The 22,835-nt window shown below is 39.6% G+C and overlaps 1 protein-coding gene across 1 annotated transcript; it reads right to left on the bottom strand.

Moving 5' to 3' along the window:
- Positions 1–2,758: 2,758 nt before the first annotated feature.
- HIF1AN (hypoxia inducible factor 1 subunit alpha inhibitor) lies at positions 2,759–22,443 on the bottom strand. The gene is made up of 8 exons (XM_075216608.1): positions 22,160–22,443; positions 14,727–14,977; positions 10,799–10,947; positions 10,207–10,352; positions 8,928–9,034; positions 7,859–7,922; positions 7,426–7,536; positions 2,759–5,707 (listed from the first exon to the last, which is right to left on the bottom strand). The coding sequence occupies exons 1-8, from the start codon at positions 22,343–22,345 to the stop codon at positions 5,663–5,665; spliced, it is 1,059 nt and encodes a 352-aa protein (XP_075072709.1). The 5' UTR covers positions 22,346–22,443; the 3' UTR covers positions 2,759–5,662.
- Between the last annotated feature and the right edge of the window lie 392 nt (positions 22,444–22,835).

Raw genomic sequence — 22,835 nt, 5'->3', positions numbered from 1 at the left:
ATTTATCCCCACATATGGAGTTTGCGTTAACAGTTGGACAGAAAGTGAGAAGTGCTGCTATAATACCATGTGTGGCCTGTAGAGGGCAGTTTGATATTATGGTTAATCAAGGGTGGAATGTAAAAAGACCTGTCAATTCACAGGACCACCAAGTGACTCCATGTTTGCCACCATATCACAGAGGGAGCGCCGCCCATCACACCATATACTATACTGCCAGGAAATTAAAAAGATAAATAAAAAGGCAGCTTATAGTAATGCCAGATTGAAGTTAATGTAAACTTAACAGTGTAACCTATTGTAGCACTAAGGCTGCTTCACCAGAGACCAACAGCAGCATTGTGAAGTAATGGGGAGCACCGCATGGCTAAGAAGCTATATGGGATGGTAGGGCTGCACATTATGGACATCTGGGTGTAAAGTGCACAGTATCTCTTTTTGCTAAACAGCACATAGGATACATAGAATGGTGCAAACTAAGGTTGTAATACTCATTTTTTACAGCAGTATATTCCTAGGCAGACTCCATACAAAGCATGTATATTCAGATTTGAACAGATTAGCATCAGTGCAAGCTTATTTTACCAGGTAGATTCCAGGCTATTGTTTACTTTTTATAGAGTTGCATAATACAGCAAAAGTCAGTCTTTAGGTACCATATGGTGGTATGTATTAATAAAACTGCACTTAAAAGGGGTAGTCTCTATTACATAATGATAACTATTTGTATTCCTCTACTCCTGATGCAAGGATAAACAAATTGACATTTAACTTCCTTGTTTTGAGGAAGCAAAAGGTTTTCAAAATTATTACAGTATTTGTCTTGGCCAAGTTTCACTAGATATAACTAAAACAAAAATATTAGCCCTCACCATGGTTATTGAATATTTAAGTGATATGTTATTACAATTCAGCTTGTATCACACAAACAATTTCACCATAAGCAGGTGGACAGCAAAAGGGATTTTCAGAGCTTCAGTCTGGTTACTTCTGCCCTCTAGTGGCAGCAAGAAGGTACACACTAACTAATATAAATATAGTGGCTCTTTCACACTATTGGCTTTTTAATAAGTTCTTCACATGGAAATAACATGTTGCATTCCAAAGTTTATATGCAACATGTCCATGTATTTTAAAGCAAATTTATGGCAAATAGTGACAATGGCCTCCCTCATCAAGGTGTATCCAATGAAGCAAGACCCTAACCATGTTTAAGAGTATCTTAGTGCATTACTTAGCATAAAGTTATAGCTGGTGCCTTTGAGCCTGCCTTGTCACATGATCTCTAAGACATTCTGGGTCATGATGACCAGCATTTACCATGCCACCTGATAGGTTCAATCACTCTGGAAGTCTAGTAGGAGTATCTGCTATGTACAGGAAGTTGCTCTCAGTACAACTTTGTCATTTTCCTACTTGGGATGTCAAATACATGTAAGGTCAGACCTGCCAATGCTGAGTGGGTAATTCAAATAAACATTAAATGACTGTTGAGCTTTTTTTTTTTAATAATTATTTTTTCAATGGTTGCGTATTCCACATCACATTAAATGTGGGTGTGTTTATACAATTAGACAAACCTGGAAGAAATTAATTTTTAATAGATGAATGGTTTGCCTGAAAGCGTGGAGCCAAACTGTTTCTGGAGGGCTGTTTACAGCCTCTAATAAAGCAAATTCACTTTAGTAATCAGAGAATTCCTTCCACTGTAGGCCCTAAATGATATCTGGTCTCAGACTTTCAACAGGTCTTACATTCTCATTACCAAGCTAAGCACCACCTGGATTAAGAATAATTGCATTCAGGGAGAATTGTGTACTAGTACCAATGTTTCTCCTCAAGCAGAAACTGCAACAAATAAATGAGTTTAAAGTGTATTACCCATGGTGCATTACACCACACTTGTTTAAAGAAAAAAAAAAGTAAATCTTTACAAAATCACAACTCCCCCCCCAACAAATATAACACACACTAAATGGATTCCAATTTCTTTTTAGCTCCATGTGTATCCATTATGCAGTGTTTCCACACCCTAGTCCTCAAGTACCCCTAACAGTGCAGGTTTTCCAGGTGACCAGTGATCTAATTATACCTGTGGATCTTTCAAAATGTGTCAGTCAGTAATGATTACACCTGTGCTCCAGCAGAGAGAGATGGAAAACCTGCACTGTTAGGGGTAGTTGAGGACTAGGGTTGGGAAACACTGCATTATGCATTGAGCCGCTCAGATAATTGTGCCTCTTTATACACATCCCCTTCTCATACGACTATTTGGAGGTTTTACATGTATACAGCTAATAAAGCTACTATCGAGACAGCTGTCTTATTCAATCACGATCTAGTAGCGCTACTTATTGGCTGCATATGAGCTCCATGTATTATTTACATCACAGTGCACTGTGATTTATTCATTGTGGGGTATGAGATGATATATATATATATATAATCATTTTAGTAGTATAGAATTTTACTCTATGATATTTTAACATAATAACTTTTACTTTCATTATTAACATTATTCGTGACCCAGACCACTTTTTTCGATTGAGACAGTCAGGTCTGTAGCGCTGCATTTTTTGGTTTGTACATTTCTGTGTTTTCCAGGTGGGTGCAGCCACCTGTATATCTGCAGCTGCTCGACCTTCTGTACATGCTTAATATTATTATATTTAACCATATCGGCGCCATTTAGGGGTTGATTTGTTTTTTTGGTTGCCTCTTTATGCATGTGTAAGTCTGTCTAAATGAGGCAAATGCACCAATTTATTAGTTTATTTATATAGCGCCACCATCTTATGGAGCGCGGTACAGAGAATATTTCATCATTCACTTCCAATCAGTTCCTGCTCCATTGGAGCTTACAGTCTAAATTCCTAACACACATACAACACACATTTGGCAGCAGCCAATTAACCTGCCAGTATGTATCCGGACTGTGAGAAGAAACCGGAGCAAACCATGAAAAACACTGGGAGAACATTCAAACTCTGTGAAGATCGATCTGTTATTGGAATCAGCGCAGCGAATCATCATTGAAAAGGACTGTGCCACCTATATGTAAGTATTATCTATTGGGAGCCTCACAGTCTGAGATTATATACTGTATATAATACTACTACCACCGAGGTTCACATTTCCTTAATTCTCTGCTTGTTAACGAAGCGATAAGCCTCCCAAATTGTTTCCACTAACATTTGTGTTGCTCCCGTGTACGACTGATGTGTATGTAGGGGTAATAATGGCTGCTGTATGTTTTTTGCATCCATATTTAAGTGCATGTTAAAGAGCAAATGTTGATTGCAAACTTTTTATTAGAGGAGGTAGAAATGCATTCCAAAACACATGTGAATATAAAAGGCAACAAAATGTTTCCCTCCAGTTACAAACAGCCAGGGTAATTGTTACTTGTTTAATAAATCAAAAATACAAAAGCTGCTAACTGAGGTCTGGAAATCTAACTACAAAATGTATGTTAAATAAATGTGCACATTAAACCAATGTAATTGGGATCCCAAAGTCAATGAGAGGAGGCAAATTACACACAAGCTGCAGTAATCAGGGCCGAATTCTAGAGCAATTGTATACGGTTCCAAATAATCACTTTCATTGATAGAAAGGTGGCTCTCTTGTTACCAAAGCTTTATTTAGACTATAGAATAGCTTATAAATAATGTGTACAAGGCAAATGTTCATATTAATCCAAGTATCAAAAAACGTAGTACCTGATTGGGGCTACTGCAATGAATCCCTTTCAGCAGCGGGAGTTTATTATAAACTTGTTTTAGTTATGTATCTACTCCCTTCATTTGTATTTCTAATACCAGTTATAGCGTACGTGAACAGGGCGCCATCTAATGTGTTCTGTAGGTCACTTTTGCAGCTACTGAATATATGCTGGACGTATAAATGTAGACTGATCCAGCTGGTACACTACTAGTTTACAAATGGAAAAAGACGGCCCATGCTATCTAGCTTTAAAGGAAGAAATTAAGTGGTTACAAACCATTATTTCTGAATTTAACATGATCAACTAGACTCATCCTTATTTCAGGTTTTAAAAAACATCACTTTGTGTGGGAATGAAAGGTGCACGTTAATTCAAACCTGTATATAATTATGAAATAGCAATTCATTGAGCACCTCATTGGAAATATAATCGTTCAATCACTAAATAGAATTTATGTATTCATCAGTGTTTGGTTGCTTCTTCAAACAATACTCCTAAAAGACCAATCAGTTGTACAGTGGAAAACACTGATGCATAGGAGGTCTAGCACACTGGGGACTTGGTAACATAGGGAGACACTTATTGATTACAAAATAGAGTAAATGTTTAAAAAAAAAAAAAAAGTTTGGCCAAGAGTCCAATCTACCATCTAGTTCCATGTCCCCCAAGGATTGACCAGCCCCTTTCATAAAAAGCACTCATGTCGGCTGCCATTTTGTGGACTGGACAGATATTCATCAGAATATATCCTGTCAATTCACTACAAGCCGTTGACATCACTGAGGCACTTCAGGACTAATATTCATGAAGCGGGACTAAAATTCATGAGCCATGGGTTCCTAGTCATTTGATAAGTTACACTCTCACGAATGGCTTCCCCAGCTGTGTAAACAGATGCACAGTAACACACACAGCCATCACATGGATGGATGGTACTTTACCCACAAAACTCCTTCCATACTCTACTAGGAAACCACAGATACGATAACTGGGCCTCTTGTGCTTGTCCTACAACCCTGCCTTGTGCGACTACAGGCACGGGTACAAGAAAGCTGATTGAAGACTCATTTTGCTTTATTTCTTTGTCTGAAAATGGCTGTTATAGGCACCAAGAAGGTCCACCATTTGGTTTCTTCCGCTTGTATTCTGTGCATCAAGATATAAAGACACCAATGAGAGGTATAAACAATGATTTCATTAGCACTCGGCAGGTGTCTACAGAAAAAAAAATTACTGATAAATGTTACATTAATCCAACTTTTGGAAACATATTTTCCAAGGTAGACATGAAAGAAAAGAAATCCTCCGGACAAGCAAAGCAGTCACAGCCAGACATTGTGTGTGTGCTTGCCAATAGTGAAAATATTGCGTTACTGAAACGTAATAGCCTGAGTAGTCATTTTTTTTTATATATATATATTTTTTTTTAAATAACCGTATTTTTCCCCAGATGTCTTTATGGCGTTAAGTTCTATTCTGAAAACAGAAACAAATCCATGTTCGTAGACAACTGTAAAAACAAAGAACTGTAAAAGTCATCAATAAAAGGAAATCCATGGAGAATGCCTTGGCCAACGCAAGAGTTTATTTTGCAAGGTCTTTAGATACTGTACTTGGTGCAGTGAATGGTTTCAGTAAACACTTTTTGCAAGTAGACAAGGTGGACGATGAACAAAACAGCCCTCAAATCCAGTCTGTACAGGAGTGCAAAGGAGACGATTAGGCATTGCATGGTTCTCTTGATTATTTTCCTCTTCAGCAACTGAAAAAAATATAACAACTCTGATTCCAGTAGTGAGTGGTATAAACCAAATGTATTGGATAACCGTCCGCCAGATAAGTGCTTCCAATCTTCTGTATGTCTTGTCAGTCATCTCTTCAGTGAATTAAGCGGTAGCGGCCTCACATACATTGTCACTGCTCATTACACCAGCATTAGTTATAGCGCCCCTTTATCATCGTGTTTAACAAAGGACCAACCTGAGAACAAGAGGAAAAAATGGTGCATAATGCAAGCAAGAAAAACATCAAATTCTAAAGAGAAGCAATAGAGGAGATTGTTCACCTACACGGGGGATGCTCACTGCAGTATAAGCCAAGAAACATGTATAAAATATATGTATATGCTATTACTTTCTCTATTGTATTACCTTCTAGCATTGGATATATGCTGCAGTGAGCACCAAGCTATTTTCATGGTATCACAAAATGATTCTTGAAACATATTGCAATGAACATTCATTAGTAAACTCGTTTAGTTGACCAAGTTTTATTGAACATTCCAAAAATTGCATGTGTGGTTTTGGCATCAAATGTGCTTCATGATAAGTTTTTACCATCAAATGTAAAAGGTAAGGAGGTTCAGTTTTTCCATTTAAATAAAAATAAAAAAATAAAGTATGTGACAGCAAACGCAACTGTGAAATATAGGAATATCTGAAAGTACATATGACCAAGGCAGAAGGACAGAAGTGATTTCTGCTATTCTTCAGTTTCACATGGAGGGTCCCATAGACTGTAAAGCTTGCGAGCTGGCCCTTCTCACCTCTTTGTATTACCCAGTTTGTTTATTAGTTTACTATGTTTGTCCCCAATTGTAAAGCGCTATGGAATATGTTGGCGCTATATAAATAAATGATGATGATGAGGGTTGTTTAATGCCTTATAACTCCTAAGGATTCAAAACTTGAAAGATTTACTATTTTAATTACCATTTTTAAAAAATATTTTCCTTGGATTCTCTCATTTAAGAAAAAGAAACTTGTAACAAAGATCTGCTCTGTGTTAATGGCTTGGGTGTCTTTGTGGCAACACATGGGGACCAGGCTGAATACAGGGGTGGTCCATATACTCGTTAGGACCCCAGCTGTGCGGATTGGCCAGCTGGGGGTTACCGAAACCGCTGGATAGATCACTTTTTTCCGTTTGACACCATCTCCAGTAACACCCGTTTTCACAGGAGATAGGGATTTTCTCTGCTTGATAAATAGACCCCTTGATCTGAAGCAAATACTTTCTCAGAAAGATGGGATCATCCAATAAATATGTAAATAAAGCAGGTCTGTTCATGGTTTCATTTCTTTCAGGCTTACTAAGGCTGAGTACACACTATACAGAGTTTTCAGCTGATTATCAGGCCAAACGATAAATGACCATTTGGCCCGATATCACTGCAACAATGAACAATTATCGATCCAAAGCTCATCTTATCGTTTCATTTGATTTAATTACCGGACTAAAAATGTCGCTCAGCGCTGGAACAATGTCGTTCCAATTCTGCAGTGTATATGCACTTGGGACCGGCAGTGTCTACAGATCTCTATAAAGTGTGCAGAGTCAGGATCTTTTCAGCCGATTGTTATGACAAATGAAGATCACAGATCTGAAGGAAAATAGTGTTAAACCTGTATAGTGTGTACACATGAATCAACATGCTGATCAGGACTTTTTTTACTTCCCGTCATTGGTAAAATCATTAAAGATGTCACATTAGGAGAAATGAAGGATCACGGATTCACTATGGGTTTGTTTACACAGATCGTGCATGGAGGAAGATAAACCATGGCCACAAACTTAGGGAAAAGGTGGGATAAGCAAGACCTTATTTATCCTTCAACATTAATGTGGATGATGTGAATGATGTGAATGAAGGACACACACTCATCTGAAGAAGCCCTATATCATAGCACGTCACATACCTCTTGTGGGCTTCCAAGGGCTTCTCCAAGCATCTTCTCAATATTTCTCATTATGGCCACCTTTTGGTGTGCCTTGAGAGGGTATTCTATTCTTTTTGGAGTTGGGGCACCCTATTTAAAATGAAAGTCACAATATTAAAGTTACAATCATCCTCAAACCCAAAAAAAAAGGAAACCAAATACATACTTTGTATTCAATTACAAAGACACATTAATACCAAACAGGAAAATCAACATGCAAATTAACAGTGTGATAAAGTGTTCATGCAAACACACACTTCCTTTATTCTGTCCCCAGATAAGGGAATTCACCTAACTGTAAATGTGACTGTTAAAACGCCTTATGCAAAGCACACATTCAGCACAGCAGGTCCACTGCAAAAGATGCATCAATTTCTATCTTACACAAAACAAGACCGTACACAAAACATACCTTGTACCAGAAATTAACTGTAATTGTTGTTCCTCCATCCAATAGTGACTCAATGTGGTGCCACCTGTAATGGATTAGTAAATTTATATCAAATCTAAGACTGTAAATTCTTAGCTACTGGATTGTATGATGATGATTGTACCTCAATTAGGTTGACAATTAGATTGACAAAGGGTTTTGAGAGGAGATAAAGGGATTCTGGGGAGGGGGGAGAGAAAACAAACTGGTGGAACAGTACTAAATGGTAAGCTCTGCAAGCAAACTAACTGCCAGTGTAATAAAAACTATATGCAGACTAACTAGAGTATTTTATAAATGCATTCCTGGTTTTCTGTAATGTAAATATTGAAGGAAAAAACACCTACCCCCACACACACAAAATCACATACAGGATTTTTTATTTAATTTTTTTTAATAAAAAAAAAGGTTACAAAGGGTTGTTACTGTCGTTGGTGAAGTTTAGCTGGACTAGACACTCTTTACATCCAGCAAGACAAAGCAAAGAATCAGAACTAAACACACAAAACCAAGATATTGTTTTATGGTTTAGTTTGTTATTTACTTAAATACAGAAATATATGTATGCAAAGACCGAAGACAGGAGTCAAATGAAAATATAGAAAAAAAAAATGGTAAGATGTAGTCTGAAAGTACAGCCACTAATAAAATGAATATAAGGTGGTATATATAGTGTTCCCCCACTGGGCATAGACATGACAAACACAGGGATTGGTGACTGAGTAAATTAATGAGCACTGCCTAGCTCAACACAGATTTCAGGGACGACATACTGTAGGCGGCTTTCCTGATCGAACGATGAGGACAAGATAGTTCAAAGTAAATGTTTTTTTGTTTTGTTTTTTTGTTGTTTAACATTATAGTCTGTCCATTTCCTTTATAAAAATGACACCTAAGCCACACTAAAAGGCTATAGTGTTATACTTCCAATTATGTAGCAGCCATATATATTTCTGGGTAGGCTGTAGATATGTTTATTACAGTGCTATGCTGTATGTGGCAAAGGCCCAAGTAACAGTAATATTGCAGTGTTAAGGAAACCCCCCCTTACCAGTACATTGGAATATACAGAACGTCACCAGGTCCCACCACAGTCTCATAACCAACCACGTTCCTGAAATTAGGAAACCGCTCTAGATCAGGGTTATCAAAGTCCACCTATAATGTGGGGAAAGGAAATAAAACATAAGCCTGTATAAGTAATACAACCTAACAAGGAGCCACCATATAAAATTATTATTTATAGCTTTTAAAAGATTAAAAAAAAAAATAATAATAATTTTTTAAGAGATGATTCTCATTAGATAATGCACTCCTCCCCCTCCACACTGTGGCAGGCAGCCGGAGCTTACACTGGGCACCTGGCATCACCTTCATTTGTTGTTCACAAGACCACCCGGAAGACCAGATGCACAGGACAACTCAAACTGTTGGCCAATAACTTAATGGAGAAGGTACATAAACAGCCAGTTTGCAAATATACTGCAAAACCACGCACACAGTCCAGGCTTATATTTGATCACACACACACACACACACACCATATTGATAATGTGCACAGTGAACACAGTTTAACTTTGTCAATATGCATAAAAGTTAGACGCAGGTCTGACAGTACCTGCCCAATTAATGGACTTTGGCCTATTTCCCTGTTCGGCTACCTTTTCAACAATGTATTTATATAATCAGCATTTCTTGTCAGCCTGGGACAGGAACAAAATTTACTCTTCAGACAAAAACTGTATCCAACGCAGAGCACAGCTGTGTCGAAGTTCAGGCCCAAAAAATTCTACAACGCTGTCCGATATAAATACATGGCTAAAAAGCACAGACAGAAAAATAGAATGTATGCAATAAGAGCTGCATGTATAAACCAATACACTTAGGGGGAGGAATTCAATTCCCCCCCAAAATACAACTGGGAGCAAAAAGCCGGAATTGAAATTACCATATTAACTGTAATTACGTGCACTATTACCGTAATATCGGTAATAGTGCGCAGGACGCGTTACTTTCAGCAGTAACGTGACCAACTGAATTCCCCTCTTAAAGTTATCTAAAAAGGTGGAAATTCCCGCTGATGTCCCTTTACATTAATGGAACCACATAAAAATAAACGCAACATATTCTACTTCAGGTGATTAATAGGTAATTAAACAAAGTAAAAAAAATAAAAAAAAACAATCAACAATATTTATGTCAGCACCATTACTATTAACACTGCCATATAGGAAAATAATTTGTCATGAATACCATACTGATATAGATAACAGAACCTGCAGCCAGAGTGGATTGGTAGGTCAGCAAGACAGCCAAAATCGGATTCTCACCTGACTCTGTCTGTCACAGGGATGATGAACAGGATAAGGATAGAGGCATTCAAACTGTTCGGGTGGAAAGAGGATACAGCGTTTGTATCCCTTAATCTGGGCAAAGAAGTTTTGCTGCTCGTCATAGTGTGCTGGAGTCACGTTACCTGTACACAAACACCAACATGAGCTTTGACACGTACACAAGTGATCAACACATCCCATTAATGTTACAGGCTCAAGCAAAATGTTCAGTTCACAGGCTTAAGTAAATATTTACTGAAAACAGTAAAACAGATCATAAACCCATGTTTTAGAACTTTAGTCAGCGTTAAGAATTTCTGATAATATTTTACACTAGTGTTAAAAGGTCATTCACACATTCACTAGTTCTGTGGGACAGGTGTGTATGGGAAAAGTAAACTATTCCTCTCATTCATTTTTATTCATTCATGCTTTCTAGTACAGGGTGCATACCTTGGTTTAATCAAACAAAATAAGCATTAAACCACAATATGACACCCTGCATCATGTAGGAATGTTACACTGTATAGAAGTCAACAGAACACAGGTTTCTTTGGAATTCTATTCAAGGACACGTCTGGTTCTTTACCTTCCATGCCGATCAACAACAGATTGGAAGTCAGCTGGCCCCAACCATGCTTTGCTTGCTGTTTATTAATCCAATTCCAGTTAAAACCCAAGAAATCCACCACAATTTTTCGACCAACTGTATCATTCAGAGTTTGTTGTAGATATAACCTACATGATTGAACAAATAACTCTTATTTATGCTACTTCGACAATATAAAAAAGATGCAACATATTTAATCATTTAAATGTTACCTTACACTAGAAACTGTTGAAGGTTCAGGTAATTACTCTTTAAGATCATTTAGAACAATTTGGCCATACAATCTCATGTTTATTTAATGTGTAGAACTCTCAATCTAATACAATTGCACAGAAATCAGATTGGATGAATTACATTTTTATCTTAATGCAATCCTATGGTTATATGTGCTGTAACTGTATAGTATGTTACTGCATTATACAGGTTTCCAAGCAAACAGCAAAATATTCTGATTATTTATATGCAATATAAGTAATTTTTTTTATCTCAAAATCTCAGAGTATATGTGAGGGGAAATTGTAAGGAGATTGATACAATCTACAGTAACAAAATTGTGATAGCTTACAATCTTTTACAAACCAATGTGGATAGTTTAATATATATTATAAGATTCTAAGATTCCCAATTAACCTTCTATGCTACTATTACTTTTTTTTCTAATGGAAATACAAATTAAAAATGGGTTTTGTATTGCAAATAGCATCATATTCTTGTGTAACATTTGCTAGTACTTCATGACAGAAGCATTACAGATTGGGGTGCACAGAACATTCATAAACATTGACAATAGGAGATACCACAGAGGCCTTAGCTTTTGTACTCCTTGTTCTGAATGATCTTTCTTGGACAACTTCTCCAGGGAAGAACCACAAGGGAGTTTAATGCACTGAAAATTATACACAATCAGCCCGACAATGGATTGATGTAACATGTTTATAACCCTGCAGCATCAAGAGCATAAACAACTTTCTTCAGGTTCTCAGAAATCCGTTGCAGTCAATGATTAATATCCACAAACCCATTTTATGTAAAACAAAAAACTAATAAAGTTTGGGCTTCTAAAACGTGAGCTCACAGCGTATTGTTCTCACTGACTGAAATGACCCTCATAATAATTGACATTTACACACCTTTGTCTCATCTAGAATACTGTGTTCAGTTCTGGAGGCCATATCTCCAGAAAGATATAAATACATTATAGACTGTACAAAGAAGGGCAACTAAAATCAGGGCCGTCTTTCCCATTGGGCACGCTGGGCAGGTGCCCGGGGGCCCTGCAGCCCAGGGGGGCCCTCCGGAGGCAGAAAAAAAAAAAAAAAACCTGCAAAAAAAGAAGAATACACTTACCGTGCTGTCAGCTGGCGATCCGGCTCCCTCCCTGGTCTCCTCCTCCGTCGCGCTGGCAGTGCATGTCGGGCGTGACGTCATCACGCCCGACCGACCGACATCCATTGCGGAGCGCGACGGAGGAGGAGAACAGGGAGGGAGCCGGATCGCCAGCTGACAGCACGGTAAGTGTATTCTTCTTTTTTTGCAGGGTTTTTTTTTTTTCCTGCCTCCGGAGGGACCCCCTGGGCTGGAGGGCCCATATATATATATATATATATATATATATATATATATATATATATATATATATATATATATATATATATATATATATATATATATAATCATTTTTACATTTTTTTGTATATATAGGGGCCCCGGTGCACTGCTGTGCCCGGGGGGCCCAAGAGGTTCTTAAGAGGGCCCTGACTAAAATGGTGCATGGCCTACAGCACAACACTTACCCGGAAAGACTAAAAGATCTTTATATGTATAGTTTGGAGCAGACAAGGGAAAGGGGGACATGATAGAAACTTTCAAATATATCAAGGGTATTAACAAGGTACAGGAGGGAAACATTCTTCAAAGAGAGAAATATTAAAACACGAGGACATGCACTGATACTGGAGGGAAGTAGGTTGAGAGGAAATATGAGAAAAAATGACATCACAGTAAGGGTAGTGGATAAGTGGAATATCCTCCCATCAGAGGTGGTAGATGCTAATACAATAGAGCAATTTATACATGCTTGGGATAGACATAATGATATCCTTAAAATGAATAGGGTTCGAGGTTACCATAGGTTAAAAAATAGGCAGACTAGATGGGCCAAGCGGTTCTTACCTGCCGTCAAATTCTGTTTCTAAAGATATTAAAAGTACATGTTTGTGTTTTACCTGTTTAAATTAATTCTCCATCTGTTAATAGGAAGACCAAAATAAAATCCTGAAGTGCTCACAAAAATTGTACCAGCAAATACAGTTTTCCATCTGTATTTTTGTATTTGCTGAAATGTCCAAAAATGAATTGAACATAAAATGCAGAGAATATATAAACCCTACTGAGGGAAACAACTAGTGCATACTATGCTTTTATCACTCACAGTGTCAATTTAAAAGGCTTTTAGGGGGTAGCAAAAGTCGAGTCTACGTCCCAATAGTTTTAACTTTATGATGGGCAGTTATGGACCCAGCTTTAATGAAGAAACCTGGATCACAAATGGGCAATAATTGGGTGTCTTTCCACTTAGACGCATCATAAACACGAAGGCAGGACGGCCTGTAATAAATCACACTGCACTGTGCACACAAGACACACGTGATTGTTGTCACTGACTATTAACACAATATAATAGCATATTAACACATGCTGTTGTAATGTAATAAAATAAAATATTTCTCCTCTTCCTTTTGGCAATTAAAGTACTGTATACAAAATAGAAATAAAACTAAAAGTTGTTCCTGTGATAAACATTTATAATTCCTTGGTGAAAACAATGAACTTTAATAAAAAATATTTTTTACAATTTGACAAAATATGCATAGATTAATATTTACAATACACAGAAGGAGTTGCCCACTGGTAGACACTCCTCCGTATTGCCCCCAATCTGTGTAGTAAAGTGGGAGCCCCCCTCCCCACCTTACCTAAAGCCAGGAAACCATATTGCACCTCAGCTAACAAGGTTGCTGGTCAATCTGTTCAGTTCTCATCAAGAGAGCACCATAGAACTGATAAAGACTGGGCAGATTGTAATACTGAGCCACTCTGTAGCAAATATGAGAAAAGAGCAAATATAGAAAAAAAACAATTTCAAAACATATTCCATGCCCAGGATCCATGCCATTCAGCATATAGTAACAGGGGGCAGGATCATTTTACATTTCAGCTCTCCGCCACAGTCTAGAGCAGTGCCTGAAAGCTGAATGTCAGATGCTCAATCAGTGCTTGTGATAAAAGATGTGTCGGAGCAGCTGCGGCAGATAAATGGCCTGATGTAGAGGCCCCGAGGTGGAGTATATCCTTCAACACATTCGAAGCAGAATGGCAGACATCTAATTTAACAGATATTACTTGTTAATTAGATGGGCACCATTTGACTTGGCACACCTGTAATTTCAGTTATAACTGTGTTCCCACCATCTTTTTTTCCCACCCATGCAGTCAGCTCTCTCTGCCACACATGCTGATCCCACAGCCTACGCTTGTCAGCACAGCCCGCACATTCTGGGTCTCTTGGCACACAGTCATGGGGGTAGATTTACTAAACTGCAGGTTTCAAAAAGTGGAGATGTTGCCTATAGCAAACAGGTTCTAGTTTTATAATTTATTTATAGTACATTCTGTAAAAAGCTAGTATCTGATTGGTTGCTATAGGCAACATCTCCACTTTTTCAACCCTGCAGTTTAGTAAACATACTCTCCCTGGTGTCAAACAGGGGCAAGGGTCTCAGGGGAAGGGATTTTGTTCAGCAGTCAAAGCTCTGTGGGCTCAATATAACTGAATTCTCTCTGGAGTATTAGGTAGGTGGAGACAAGTACTTATTGGTGTACAACAGGTCATAGAAAGCGCTCTTACCTTTCATCATCCCTTCTCTGCTCGATGTCTCCGAGCTTCTCTACAAACTCCGGAAATTTCATCTCTTGTCTAATGGACTTTGGCTTGAAGTTTTTAAAGTTAACTATTTTCTTCTCATCATAATAGAGAAACTTGTGGCTGTTGGCACTGTACACAGAGAAGTCCCCAGTGCCGATATTTTCCTTCAGGTAATCCAAGTCCCACTTTAGAGCTGGGTGCACCAGATTTGTACCCATCAGAATAACTGGCTCCTGATTCAATAAGCAAAACAAATGAAAGTTAGGCTGAGCATCAATAAGGCATCATCCAGTATGTTCCAATGCTGTACAATAAGGGGTTAAGAAACGGTCTATGGATACAACTGAGGAACTCAAACAAGAGACAAACATGCATTGCAGCAAGAGATATTGTGGGTATTGCCCATATGAGGTAAGGGTTACAAACACAATGAAAGTCAGAACCATTCAGACAGATGCAGTAGAAGATTTATTAAGGGGGTGATATGAAAAATCGAATGTAATCACAGTTACCAACATAATGTGTAACATACCGATAACTTTTGAGTGGATCACCGAGTATTACATGATTTTCATGTCAAACACGGATATCTCAATATCTGCTGTAATATTGCAGTATAAACGATAAAAAACAATGTCATACAGCAATAGTGTGCAGACTTTAGTAATGTCTGTCATGGGTGTCATCACTAAAAATGTTTGTGAAAGGTAAGCAGCCTATTGTGGCAAACAGAATGGTTCCTCAATAGTATCAGTAGACCGTTTCTTAACTTCTTTAATAACATTTATACAAAAGGAAAAGACCTGCCAAATCATAGCATGAGACTTAAAAACATTCCATGCTGGAATTTATTTGTAGCAGTAAAGGCAAACCCTACCTAGTAATAAGCAGAACCTCACCATAGTACAGCTAATATAGATATTTATATAGCGCCACTGATTCCGCAGCGCTGTACAGAGAACTCATTCACATCAGTCACTGCCCCATTGGAGCTTACAGTCTAAATTCTCTAACACACAGACACACAGACACACAGACACACAGACACACAGACACACAGACACACAGACACACAGACACGGGTCAATTTTGATAGCAGCCAATAACCTACTAGTATGTTTTTGGAGTGTGGGAGGAAACCGGAGCACCAGGAGGAAACCCACGCAAACACAGGGATAACATACAAACTCCACACAGATAAGACCATGGTCGTGAATTGAACTCATGACCCCAGCGCTGTGAGGCAGAAGTGCTAACCACTTAGCCACCATGCTGCTCATTTAATACAAATTCCCCGGTACACAAATTCTTGTTTTCAATTCTATATTTGGGGTGGGGAGGGGGGGGAAAGATTTATCATTGTTTTTTCCATGACTGTTACAAAAAGAAAAACACAAACAAACTATAAGAGATTGTATATCTATCTATCTTTATATATGATATATCTATTTCCTCCCACAACTAGCAGAATGGTGGAGTCAAACCCTAAGAACAGTAATCACCGTTCCCATGATTGGAGCCCAGGGTTAAGAGTTTTCCAGGGCTTGGTGTCTAAAGAAACTTTCAATAATTAAAGAAATCTACTTAGTTTCTTTTACATGATCATACGTGTAAGACCACACGAGTACACAATTACCCAGCCACCGTAATGGCGGATGCCCCACTGTTCTGCTAATTGGAAAGAGGAGAAGGTGAAACAATATTTTGGTCATAGTTTTCCTGAACTTATTGTACATCTAGTAAATTAAATAAATAGTAATACACCAAGTTACAGTCATGTTTCAGTGTAATGTTAAATTGAATTTAAACAATTCTTGTTAAAGGGGGAGCTACAGCAAAGGAAAATGTATATGAAAAAGAAACAATCAGCAAGATGGATGCTAAGGATATAAATAATAATGACAAAATCTGCCCTCATTAGATATTCATGGAGCCTCATACAAAACAAACTTAAAATAATGTTGGTATTTAGCATTTCCCTTTTTTCTTCATGCCGCTATTAATGATTTATGAAAATTGACTACCATGGCAACCACAGTCACATGTTACTTGTTGTAGTAAGCAAAGGCTTTGAAAATGCCCCATCGAGCTCGAACTGCACAGCGACATCTTCCTTTCGCCCCTCTGGGAGCATGTGACTGACTGTTTCAGTGTCTGGCAGACCTTTTTGTTTGCCAAATGGAGATCCTAATTTGTAGGAGGATAGCTAAGAAATAGGATCAGATGCATGCTTAAAAAGCTACTTAAGTTGCTATTTAAAGACAGACAATTCTATGTGGGATTGCAGCTTTAACTAGGAATGAAGAATGCACTTTGTCAACTAAATCTACACTGAAATCTTCCTGCATGCCAGACACGTGATCTCTGCTCTGTGTACATTACAACTAGAAGTAGTCATTGCAGTTTTGATTTGTTACACATTTACCACTGGCATACCTACTAAATCTGTGGACTGAATTGAGGTTGTAATTTATGTCAGGGACGTGAATTCCACTGTACTGTTTTGGTTTGCGGCCACAAAGTGCATAAAAAGAATATATAAAGGACAGTGTGTTATTTCAAAGCCATCAAGCAGTGTAAATATTATGCTACCACATTATTTAGAATGCATTATATTTAATGTACCCGCTCATTTCAGCGGTCCAAAAGCACACATTTTGCCAGAAGTGTGCTGCCAAGTGACTTTTTACTACTGAAAGTGACTATTTATAAAATAGAATTAAACTTAATTTGGAAGCTGCCCCAAACCACTAAATGGGAACGAAGAAAAATTTGCCTGAAAGAACTCTGAACATTAACTGTAGCAAAAGCTTTTAATAAAACAGCCCTGAGATAAGATAACTGAAAAATCATTAACTCAGGCAAAGTAAAATAGTGTATCTACAGGAAGAAGCTGCAACATTCCAACAGCTGCCACCACTTAGGTGAAGAATACCAGGTATTGCACAGATCTACTACTACTCCCTGCTGCCATAATAAAGCCTTTGAATACATTTCTTTATTCCTTACAGTTACAAGGAAACACGGGATAAGATGACCAGTTCCACCCCTTCCAAGATTTGGTTGTTTTTTTTGTTTGTATTTTTTAAGAAATACAGAAATCAGGAATATTACAGGACCACTTAACAAGCCAAAGTTTGTTTTCTAAAGCATGTAAATATCTTACTTGCTAATACATTGACTAGGGGCGCAGAGAGGGGAGAAGCAGGTGCAAAGTACCGGGCCCAGACCTGTCTATGTAATGGGAGGAGCCACTAACCCTGGTGTGGCTATGCCCCTTTCTGCAGGTATGACCCAAGAAGTGGGCGTTACCAGGGCTTAAAATGCCTCTTGATGGCCATGCATTTGACATTTTTTTTTAGATACTTTAAGAAAAAACAGTTGTCCTGAATGGTTCTAAAACTTATCACAAAAACCAAACCTTTCGTCTTTCACAACACTGTGTGTTATTGTTTATCTATCCAAGTCACAAGCATAAAGGCTGCTTATCTAAATTAGTAATCAGTCTTCCTACAATATATACACAGAAAGATTGAGAAACACTGAAACCTCAATTTCCAATCTGATAAAATATTTCTGAGCACAATAAGGTGCAAATATGGCAATTCACTGGTATAAAAATGAGAATCTAATAAGATAATCTAGCTTTTTTTGATATTCATAGTCAACAGAAATTTGACAGCAATAGTAGAAGCTGCATGTTAAAAGAGACAAAAATATTAGTGATAGGTAAATATATAGTTCACCAAATATTTTATTGTGTGTAGAATTTGTATAACCTGCAAATGTAGTTGCTGTCCATGAAAAAATGTGACAGAGCTCTCCACAAATCATGAGTATAATCGAAAGTATGAATATTTTTTTTTACAGGTAATCCATTCTAATAAATTGTAAAACAAAAATACTAAAAAGCTCACAAATTGTACACCAAAAACTACAAAAATGCATAGGTTTTATATATGTAATTTTGTTTGAGAGACTATTGAAGAGGATTTGAAATGTATATTCAAAAATGTAAATAAAGTAAATATCAACATAGTGAAGCCAAAAAGCAATGCAGGTATTATTATTATTATTATCGTTTATTTGTAAGGCACAAACACAAAACACACAATATGCAGCCTATCAATCTGCTAGGACCCAGTGATATGTAGATCAAGGTGTAAATGTTTCAAGCTGCGGGTTTGAAAAGTTGCCTATAGCAGCCAGTTATTGATTTAGTGCATTCTACAAAATGATAACTAGAATCTGATTGGTTGCTACAGGCAACATCTCCACTTTTCAAACTCGCTGGAAACTCTCAGCTTGATACATTTACCCCCAGAAGGAGGAAAAATCATAGAGCAAAACTGTCACTTTTTGCTTTTTTGCACAGGAAAAATAGACAGAATACATAGCACTTTCCTGTCTTGACGCTCCTGCAATTGTTGGGACACTTGGCAATGTCGACTTGCCGACTATGCACTTGAACAATGTAGTTGCGTTACTCAATTGAACACACATGAGGAGTTTGTACATGGAGGACGGCGCATGCCATACACAGAATAAGCAATACTATCCTCCTCCCTGAAGATGGTTAGGAACCTCAGGAAAGGTAGGTATTTGGTATATAAACTCTACTAACTCAACTAATATAGTGTATATAGAAAACCGGTATAGATCAAGTTTGGGTTATATTTGCAAAACACACCATCACCTATTTGGCAAATTTAATTCCCAAAAAACAAAATTCCACAAAAGTGCAATTTTCCTTACATACCATCAGTTGTTTTAACAGAAATCCTACAAAACGCATCTCAAATGCTTTTTCTCGGTACAGTGCTCTGTCTTTATAACGCAATCTTAAAACACAGTCCAAACTGTGTTCACATTAGGGTGACATACATTTCTATATACCTAGTGGGAAGTAAGTATGGCATAAAAAGTGGTATTGAGAGGGAAATGAATAAAGCACCTAAGTATTGTTTAATATGACAGTCATATAGAATGTACTGGTTTCTGAACAATACACCGTCTCCTGCCAGGATGGAAAATATTCAGGCTTACTCTCGTCAGAGCACAGAAGAGTGCTGGCGACCAGCTGCCAGACCATCTCCTTGAGTGTGGAAAAACTAGAAATAATAGTTTCTAGTATTATTCATGCATTTTACAAATATTAACAATGCCTGTAAAATGCATTTTAAAAATGCCAGTGTCTACGTGGCCTTATGCTACCACTCTATGGGGTCTATTTATCAACGATTTTTCTTGTGTTAAACACCCGAAAACAACAGTTTTCGGGTGTTTACCGTGAAATTACTATGTATCATTGAAGCATTGCAGCAGATATCTCAGATATCTGCTGCTTTGCATTTCCTATCGGTTTTCTGAACACTCCCCATAACAGTGTATGGGAAGTGCTCAGAACCGCTATGTATTAAAAGCTAACTAGAGAAAATTTTCTCTTTTTCTACATGTTAATGTACGCCATCTGAAGCTGGCGTACATTAACATATCTGAAAACTTTCGCGCTGTCCAGCTCTGATCTGAAGAGCAGAGCTGGACAGCGCATGTGTGGAGGGATCATGTGATCCCTCCCTGTCACTCATCCTACAGTTTGCCGTCTAGGATGCTAGTGCGCATGCACCAACTTTTCAGTCGGTGCATGCGCACTAGCAAAAAAGGAAAAAAATAAATAAAATAAGAAGATCACCGCAGCCTTTAAACTTGAGAAAAGACTGCGATGATCAGGTGAGTCACTTCTCAGGGACAGCAGGTTATCGGCACTGCTGTCCCTGAGAAGTTTTTTAATACATAGCCGTTACTTTTCAATCCTTATCAAGGAGATAAGGATTGAAAAGTAACAAGTGAAAAAAACGAAGGGTCATAAATAGACCCCAATATGATCTACAAACAGTAAGAGTGAATTTCTGAACACAACTTGCAGTGTCGGATGTAGGTGCATGCTGTATACCGCATTACCTTTTAAGTTTTGGTTATATGACACAAAAGCTTTAGTAAAAACTCCAATGTGACCCAACTTTCCAAGAACAGTAACATTTGTTTCAAACATATTTAATGAATTATGCTTTTTTTCTTGCACGCACACTCAATATGTCACTGAGACTAAACTGTATAGCCGATTGACTGTATCAGTTATCCAAAATTACCTGTTCTGAATATATAGTAGCTTACCCCTAGCACTGCTCAAACATGATTATCAGGTCAGCTCCCCTCCGCCGCACCAGCGCCTAACCTGCGCTCCTCCGACGGACCAGTGCCCAACCTGCTCTCCTCCGCCTGACCAGCGCCCAACCTGCTCTCCTCCGCCTGACCAGCGCCCAACCTGCTCTCCTCCGACTGACCAGAGCCCAACCTGCCCGCCTCCGACGGACCAGAGCCCAACCTGCCCGCCTCCGACGGACCAGAGCCCAACCTGCCCTCCTCCGACGGACCAGAGCCCAACCTGCCCTCCTCCGACGGACCAGTGCCCAACCTGCCCTCCTCCGACTGACCAGTGCCCAACCTGCCCTCCTCCGACTGACCAGTGCCCAACCTGCCCTCCTCCGACTGACCAGTGCCCAACCTGCCCTCCTCCGACTGACCAGTGCCCAACCTGCCCTCCTCCAACTGACCAGTGCCCAACCTGCCCTCCTCCGACTGACCAGTGCCCAACCTGCCCTCCTCCGACTGACCAGTGCCCAACCTGCCCTCCTCCGACTGACCAGTGCCCAACCTGCCCTCCTCCGACTGACCAGTGCCCAACCTGCCCTCCTCCGACTGACCAGTGCCCAACCTGCCCTCCTCCGACTGACCAGTGCCCAACCTGCTCTCCTCCGACTGACCAGTGCCCAACCTGCTCTCCTCCGACTGACCAGTGCCCAACCTGCTCTCCTCCGACTGACCAGTGCCCAACCTGCTCTCCTCCGACTGACCAGTGACCAACCTGCTCTCCTCCGCCTGACCAGAGACCAACCTGCTCTCCTCCGCCTGACCAGAGACCAACCTGCTCTCCTCCGCCTGACCAGAGACCAACCTGCTCTCCTCCGCCTGCCCAGAGCCCAACCTGCCCTCCTCCGCCTGCCCAGAGACCAACCTGCTCTCCTCCGCCTGTCCAGAGTCCAACCTGCCCTCCTCCGCCTGCCCAGAGACCAACCTGCTCTCCTCCGCCTGACCAGAGCCCAACCTGCTCTCCTCCGCCTGACCAGAGCCCAACCTGCTCTCCTCCGCCTGACCGGTGCCCAACCTGCTCTCCTCCACCTGTCCAGAGACCAACCTGCTCTCCTCCACCTGTCCAGAGCCCAACACCTGCTCTCCTCCGCCTGACCAGTGTCCACCTAGTGACCCTTGTACTGATGAATAACTCTAATTCCCCTACAACGAGTACATGAGCCGAGTGACCCTGGCAGGAGCTTCCCCATCACATGCAGCCTCACCTCATTATCGATGAGCTCCTCCGCCCTGGGATCAGAGTGCTGTAACCGTGGGATCTGACGGGTCTGAAACTGGTAAGAACGTAACTGAGACTCGCTCCAGCCGGGGCTCTGGAGCTCGGCCTCTTCTGCACCGTCTCTCTCGGCTTCAGCCACCGCTTCGGCCGCCAATGCCCCGGCCTCCGCCATCCCCGGGCGGCGGAACTCTTCCTCTCAACAACAAACACCGATCAACTGCTTGGCCCGAAAAGGAGCAGCGAGACGAGCGCTGCCTGGCAGGAGCGGGTATCGGTCACAGCAGAGACACCTAGCGGCGACCGTGGGCGTTACGTTTATAACTACTTGTCAAAAACTTAGTCCCACTCCCACACCCAGAGAATAGTTACTGCGACTTCTGTAATCCCGACAGGTTTATAATAATGTGTAAATGTGACGTTTCCTCGGGGTATAATACTGGTAAGGCATGTGCTTGGTCTGGTAGCTGACCCATATTGTATTTTCAACATTTTTGTTTTTTTGCAGCTTTTTATAGTCATCCACCCAGTCCCTGGACTTTACTGAAACAATTCAACTCGCGGAAAAGCGCATCAAAGGTTACAAACTGATCCCAATTTCTAGGGATAGTTAATTAGTTACCAGGGTACAACCTCTTGTTCAGAATGCAATCCTCAGTTTATGT

This window comes from Mixophyes fleayi, chromosome 6 (genome assembly GCF_038048845.1).
Source record: "Mixophyes fleayi isolate aMixFle1 chromosome 6, aMixFle1.hap1, whole genome shotgun sequence".
Taxonomy (NCBI): domain Eukaryota; kingdom Metazoa; phylum Chordata; class Amphibia; order Anura; family Limnodynastidae; genus Mixophyes; species Mixophyes fleayi.
This window is presented reverse-complemented; position numbering and strand designations above follow the sequence as displayed.